At 31.5% G+C, this 8,075-nt stretch overlaps 1 protein-coding gene across 1 annotated transcript; it reads left to right on the forward strand.

Annotated features, from left to right (window-relative positions):
- The first annotated feature begins 2,018 nt into the window (after positions 1 to 2,018).
- LOC129307860 (ethylene-responsive transcription factor 14-like) lies at positions 2,019 to 2,787 on the forward strand. The gene has a single exon (XM_054948790.1). The coding sequence runs from the start codon at positions 2,045 to 2,047 to the stop codon at positions 2,489 to 2,491; it is 447 nt and encodes a 148-aa protein (XP_054804765.1). The 5' UTR covers positions 2,019 to 2,044; the 3' UTR covers positions 2,492 to 2,787.
- The last annotated feature ends 5,288 nt before the right edge of the window (positions 2,788 to 8,075 follow it).

Below are 8,075 nucleotides of genomic sequence, written 5' to 3' on the forward strand. Positions count from 1 at the left end.
AATAGTAGAAACACCACGAGAATAAGAGGATTGTAGTGTCTAAAATTTAAAATAACTAAATTACAAAGAAAATTTGAAATTATAACAAAATAAATTTAATCCAAATTCGTAAATTTTCATGTATTTAAATTGGAGATTTGATCCAAATCTAACTAGAGGGAGTGTCATTTTCTAGTGCTCTCTAGCGGATAAGCTCTTATTCATTATCGAACAAAATCCTCCACGGCTTCCATTTTTTTTTTTTTTTTGGGTGGGAACATGGCTTGCAATTTTCGGTAGGCCTAAATAAACGTTATTTTATAGCCTCGATCCTTAATATATAATTATACCAATAACTAAATCAGTTTAATAAATAGCTAGATGCCATACACATTAACAACAATATATATAAATAATTAATCACCTTTAGGTTTAGCCCTGTATATTTGACTCTCGTTAGTCACTAATTATATTATTTATTTGTCTCTCGAAACATCAAATAATGTCAGGTTATCGTTATATTCTGATTCCGTAATCATATATAATTATGGTTGGCCAAAAAAGAAAATCATATATAATTATGGAGAATCACGTCCACTTGCAAAGATACAAGGTATTTACCCATCTTCGAGCACACATACATTCGATCTTTTCAATTTGTTTCCTTAAATTCTAATTATTATTTTTGGCTTTCATATTCATTCTATTCTGGGACAATTATACCCTCCTTTCGTTTCTTCCTCATTGGGTTAATATGTATCTTTTTATTATTATAATATTCGGAATCAAATTCTGATCTCTAGAATATATATGGCTATAGTGCTTGTACTTGTGTGCTCCAAAAATTAAAACGTATGAAAACTTTATGTATTACACTCCTTCGGGTCTATAATACATGACGGAGTTGAAAGTTTTTTTGTCTTAAATATAAGACAAGGTTAAAATAATTAATATTTTTGCTGCTAAAATACACGTTTAGTCCTTTAATTTAACTTTACATAAGGTTTTAACTTAGTCATTTAATTTTATAAAGTTTTTTTTCAATCATTTGATGCTAACATTGTTAGTTTCATTCACAAAACAAAATTTTATATTTAACTTTTAAATATTAATAAAACATTTTCAAATATTGACATATTAATTTTATTTTTTAAAAATAACAATGATTGATATAACAAAAATCATTTGAAATTAACAGTACTAAGATTAAAGAATTAAAAATATGTTTTATAAAATTATAAGACTAAACTAAAATCTTATATAAAATTAAAGGTCCAAAAGTACACTTTAGCTTTTTTTTTTTATAATTTTCAACTCTTGTTTATCTAGAGTCATTATTTAAATATCTAAATAATAATTTATTACAGTGGTTAATTATAAACAAGGATAAAATTAAAAATTTACAAATTTATTTATGATTTCAAAAATAAAACTAATATTTCACAATAAATGTGAAGTTAATTTTATCTGGTGTTAAACACGAGTAGTGTATTACTGTGAATAGATTGAAATAATTGATTAGATAAGGGTGGTAAAATAATCAACATGACTTCACCGAAATGAGATCGATGTTTCCCATGTAAGAGAATTTATCTTCACGTGATTGACGTTTCGACTTTTACTGTGAGAGGATAAGACTTAATTTGCTGATTAATTAATTAATTAATTAAATTTCGTTTGCGTGATTTATCAAAGTGACATTTGAATTCAAGAATCGAAAAGATAGTAAATGAAAGTAACACTTTAATAAAAAGAACTAAAAACAAATACATACATACATATATATATATATATATATAAGCCAAAAGAGTTTCAAAAACTTGCAAAGCCATCACATTGACCATCTAGATTCAATGGACTTGCAATTTTTCAAGGTGGTATATAGAACTTTCTCCTGGCCACGTGCAAACTACGTCCCAACGCCACACACGTGGTGGATTCTGTATGGACAATTTCGTATTTTAATTTAATTGCTTCAACCATATAAATATATACACTACTTACCAACTCAAAACCATGCATGCAAAGCAAAAGCAAAAACAAATCACAAGTCTTTATTACAGTCATGGATAAACCCGGCACAGGTAAGGTCGACGCCGAGGGAAGCAGTGGAAGTGGCGGTGGTGTCCGGTACCGGGGAGTGAGGAGGCGGCCATGGGGGAAGTTCGCGGCGGAGATCCGGGACTCTACTAATCAAGGACAGAGGCTGTGGTTAGGGACTTTCGACACGGCGGCGGAAGCAGCCAGGGCGTATGACAGAGCTGCTTATGCCATGAGAGGCTCATTTGCAATCCTCAACTTCCCAAATGAGTACCCTCTCACAGCTGGTCGTTCTAACACTGCAACAACGTCGGCGGCGGCGGCGGCGGCGGAGGCTTCTTCTTCTCACTCGCCGGCTCCTCCTCCTCCTCCTCCTTCAAGGAGCGGCCATGAAGTTTTCGAGTTCGAGTACTTGGACGATAATCTGTTAGAGGAGCTTCTGGATTATGAGGAGAAAAAGAAGGGAAAGTGATGAATCTTTCTGAGAAATTAGTTATTGCTGTTATTGGGAGAATCTGCAGCCACACACACACATCAGTGAATCGTGATGATGATGATGATGATGATGATGATTAACAGATCAGATTTGTTATTTTAGATGAAATTGCAAGCAATTAGTGAGGCTTTGCGAAGGTAGGCAAGTGGTAGTAGTATTACTGGGTGTACTCCTTCTCCAAGCAGGTTATGATTTGTGTCTAATAGTCAACATTGTCCCCATATGATGTTTTCTCCACTTCATTCTCATTATTATATATCAACTTTTTTGTTCCCACACTAATTTACCTATAATTACATCACATGCTCCTAAATAAAAAAATAAAGAAATAAAGATAAAGTTAAATTTATTATATTAAGTATGCTTAAAAATAATATATTCCGTCAAAATAGTTTAAACCATTTAATTAGATATTTTTCAAACTTATATATTTATTATATATTTTCTAATATGTTTTAATATTCTCTCTATTAATTTTTTCTCATTTTTTTCATTTATCTTTTTGCTTTTGTTTTTTGCTTGAGCTTGTACTTTATTTTAATCTCAGAGGTTTTCAGTCTATTCAATTTCTTCTTCTTTTCCTTCTTCTTTCTTTCTTTTCTTTCCACCTTCCATTCTTTTTCTTTTTTTTCTCTCTATTTTTTTGTCCTCAATCGAATAGCCCTGGTACCATTTTAGATTTATTATATTAAGTATGCTCGAAGATATATAATCCACTAAAATAGCTTAAACCATTATTGATTAGATACTTTTTAAGCTTATATATTTATAATGTATCCTCTATTCTTTAGATGTAGGACTTCTCTTGTATGTTCTAATAGGGAAAATAAAATTTATACTTTTAGCATCTTTTGGTATTAATTCCTTTACTTTTATTTTGTTATTTCAAAGTTCATGAAACTTCATTTGTCTACAATATTATTAGTCCTTTATATTTTAAATATGACCATAAAGGCTTAATAGTGACTAATATGTATATAAACGTTGTTAATTTTTGTATTGACTTGTTAAATTGATGAGTTATATTAAAAATAAGCAAAAGACAAAAAAAATTAAATCAAAATTCTAAACATGCAGCAAATGAAGTTTTATAAGGAAGAAAACATACAGCTAGAGCAGGAAGGCAAAAAGATTAATAGTTATTTGGTTCATATAAAGTCCAACTCATCATAATTTTATCAACTTACCAACAAAATCAAACATAATTATATATACATCAGTAAATTTAACTCCACCAATGATAATAATGACTAACATTATATATTTACATAAGGGACTTGACACAATAAATACAAAAGTACAGGAATTAATATCAAAACACATTAAAAGAATAGATACTAAAAATGTATTTTTCCAAAAATAAAACAAAGGTCGACGTACATTAATAATACATGCATGATGGGGGGGGGGGGGACATTTATGAACGTAAATTTAAACAAAGGACGGGAGTTAAGTTAAATGTACTTCAGCATGTTGGTCAACAATTCAAAAGTTAGTTGCTGGCTTATTTAATTTTAAGGGTCGTTAATCCGCGCGGGACATGCCTTGATTTGAAATTAAACCTTTATAGGGGTCCTTTACCGAAACTTCCCACAAACATATTCGTATTTTAATTAACTAATTATGGATTTCAAGTTAATAACTTCTATTATTTTATTTTTTATTTCTTTTCCTTTTGAATTGTAAAATTGTAACATTCCGAAATTTTAAAACTTAAATTTATAAAAAATAAAATAAAATATTTATAATTAAATTAAAATTTAAAATAACTTGATAGAGATCCAGAGTTTAAATTTTACTAAGCAAAAGTTTAGTTTTTTTTTATTTTTAACTATGGGAAAAATTACCAAAGTGACCCGGGCTTTTGTGCAATAATAAAAAATATTGGGTCATTTCTTGTAATTTTCCCCAAACTTTTGGATCAGCTTTTATAAGGAAAAAGAGATGCAGAAACGCAGAAAAAAAAAAAGGAAAGAACAAAACGCAGAGAGAGAGAGAGAGAGGAAGAAGAAAGGAGAAAGAGAGGGAGTTAGGCTTGGATCTAGGAGTCTTTACGACCGTTGCGAGCTCGGCTACACGATAGGTAAACTCCCTACTTCAATCATCTTCTCTTTCTCTTGATTTTCTTCAATTTTTGGAAGAGAAAATTTTTGGATTTTGATCCCAAAGACTTTATTCTTGTAAGCTTTTGTTTCTTTGGATCCTAGGGAGTATGTTTTGAATTTCTATATAGTGATATAATGTTTTGAGTGGATAATTGGATGAAAAGAGGTGTTTTGGGCATAAATTAAACCCTGAGAAATTGGGTTTTTGCTCTTCAATGGTTTAAGCTTATTGATTTAGTTATAATTTTGCTATTTGAGCCCAATAAGATTTAAATTAAGGTTTGGTTTTCATTATAAGGGCTAATGGTGAAAGTTGGTGACACTAAGTGAAGGTTTTTAATTGATAAAAAATTATATAAATTGGAAATTAGCCTAATGATGGCTAATAAATGGTTTTGGTGGTTAAGTGATATTATGTGAATGGTTGGTTTAATATATGGACTATTGGGATGGATTATGGCTCATAGACCCAAGTTGTGTGGTATGAGTTATAGTCTTCATTAATGCTATTTGACAAGATAAGTGATGTGGATCACTTATATGTTGTAGGGATTGTTGGTGGAATTTGTTCGGAAGTTAAAGAACAAGCCAAGTTCTATTTTATACAAAAGGAACCCTTTTGGTACCAAAGGGTTGAGGTAACAGGGGAAATTTATATTTTCTATTACTCTGTTTTAGCTATTTTTAAATAAATATTACTAGCTATCATGCATTATATGTTTTAAAAGATTAAATGTGCTTTATAAGGGGTTATGGGGTACTACTTTGATTATAGTGCAAATATGTTTTTTTTTAATTGTTTAATAACAATGTTTTTATGGAAACGAGATTTGTAAATGTTATACTACTTTAGAGTGTTGAATGGTAAATACTCAGGAAAGATAGACAAGAGTAAAAGGCATGATCTTGGTGGGAGTTCACCAATAAGAAGGTGTGGATTTTTGATATTTTATGGTACACTGTCAGTACTCAGTGTTGTCTTACGTATTGTGGGCTCAGTGCACTAAAGTAGTTAGTGTATTGAGTGTTCGACACCTCTCAGTGGGGGAAGGAATCCGACATATGAAGTGTGAGGTTTAGTGCCTAGGCCAAGGTAGCCCTCACATGGAGAGTAAGTCGGGTTGGCTCTGGGAGGGAGTTAGCTTTGACTGCTCAGAATTTACGTCGAAGGGGCATAGGCGGTTCGGTGGATTAGATCATGCCTTAGATTATGTTTTGTGCCTGTGGAGGTACAAGTAGGTATAAGGTTTTTCTGCGAGTTAAAGAGTGCCAGGGGGCATTCTATTGGTCATAAAAGGCCATAGCGGCCTAGGTCATGCATTCATACATTTTAAATGACTAAATTATATACTATGTTAAATTTATTATTCATTTATTTGATTATGGCTTACTTTGTAATAATCAATGTAGATTTCTCTGTTACTGAGACTGTGGTTGTCTCACCCCTTTCTTTTCAATATTTCTAGGTCCAGGCGAAGGATCCAGTGGTGGACGGGGAAAAAGAGCAAAGCTAGGGGTTTGCTTGTGATTTGTAAAGAACTGCAACCCCTTTCTTTTGAGCAAATATATTGTAATGTATTTAAGATTAGGGTGCCAGTAGGATATGATTATGTGTGTGTGTGTGAATATGTGTGGATTGTGTGCTTGTGTATGAATTTTTGTCTGTTTGCAGACTTGTGGCTAGGAAACTTGGTTATGGTGTGTGGTTTTGATGGATTTACTTAGTAGACCAAGTTTCTATTATAAGAAAATATTTATTTTGATATATGTGATTTTATAAGCAAATGCAAAGTGGTTGCATTGCAAATAGTGTGCTATAGGCAAACATACAGCTTGGATAGAGAGAGTGGGTGCGTGGGCCCCACAAAGAGCTCTGAGCCAAGTGAAAATGTTTAGCATATGTATTTATATAAATACATGGTATTTGGATTGATTTGTGACCACTCTTGTATGATTTGTGCATTTTGGGGGTTTAGGGTCCATTTTGAGAAATGGCACCCGGGTGGTCAAATTTTGATGTATGGAAGTTTTCCATCATTTAAATGTTCTTTCCGGTGTTTTTAGTCTTATTTGACGTGTCCAAAGTGTTTCCACAGGTTTGTGACCATTAGGATGAGATTTGGACAATTTTGAAAATGATTTTTACCAAAAAGCTGCACTTTTGCATCCGGGTATCCAAATCTTAATCCGACCATTAGATTTTTCTAAAATTTGGGTCACAAGTAAAACCTTTTACAAGCTTCGTGTGAGCTTTAGAATCACGTCGATCGGATATCGGACGAGAAACGATGTACTTCGGAATTTGGTCTGGAGGTGCTGTCATTGCTGTCATGACAGCTACAGTAGTTATATTGTAACCTGCATAAAATTCAATCTGTCCGTTGGATCTTTTCAAAATTTGGTATGCTAATAGTATTCTTAAAAAGTGACATGTGAGCTTTAAAATCACTCCAATCAGAGGTCGGATGATGAAATAGTGCACTCCGGAAGTTGGTCCGGAAGTGCTGTCATGACAACTTTTCATGCTGTCATGACAGCAAAATTGACTAAATTTGTAACATGTCTAATTTTCAATCCGATCGTTGGATCTTTTTGAAATTTAGTACACTTATAGTACCCTTTGAATGTGACTTGTGAGCTTTAAAATCACTTCGATCGGAGATCGGAAGGCGAAACGGTGCCTCCCGGAAGTTGACCCGGGAGGGCTGTCATAACAGCAATTTAATGCTGTCAAATGCTGTCATGACAGCATATTTTTTTTTATTTTACTTTCGTCTAGCTCAGTTCCGCGCGCTATAGGTAGAACCTATAAATTTTTTTTAAAGGCTTTAAACGTTTACTTTTCAATTGTGTATTTGCTTAGTGATTTAAATGATTTGTTTCCTAAGTTGGTTTTAAGATTAACTCCTTAACCACACTTAGTTTATTTGACTTGTGTGATTTTTGGATAACACTCGGGGCAAGTGTTACAAAAATAAAAGAATTAAATGAATCAAAAAGACAAAGTGTTCATGGCCATAGATAAAGATATCTAAATAGGGATTATTTAAATGCCTATTGTATAGGTCACTATTATCCCATCCCTTAATCCACTCTACTCTCCAATCTCTCCATTTAATAGGTTACATTCGAATTTTGGGCTTATTTGGGACGGTTCAAATATTCGAATTATCATTGTTGCTTCTTTTTTTAAATTTAAATTTAATTTAATTTTAAAATTAATTATTTTATTATTATATAAAGTATAAAATATAATTTTTAGAAAACTTAAAAAATTAAGAAGACTCAACTTTTTTAAACAAAATTTTGTGGGTCTTAAAATTTAAAAATAAATATTAAAATATATTTTAAATATTATTTTAAGTTATTTTATAAATTAAAAATAATAAAAATATAACAATATTAAGATTTTTATTTTTTTAAAAATATCATCATAATATACTTAAATATATGAT

This window comes from Prosopis cineraria, unplaced genomic scaffold (genome assembly GCF_029017545.1).
Source record: "Prosopis cineraria cultivar Desert tree isolate PC_DT_omini unplaced genomic scaffold, ASM2901754v1 PC4, whole genome shotgun sequence".
NCBI lineage: Eukaryota > Viridiplantae > Streptophyta > Magnoliopsida > Fabales > Fabaceae > Prosopis > Prosopis cineraria.

Excerpts from the sequence above, each read along its gene's own strand:
- LOC129307860 (XM_054948790.1), top strand. The coding sequence starts at position 2,045 with ATGGATAAACCCGGCACAGGTAAGGTCGACGCCGAGGGAAGCAGTGGA.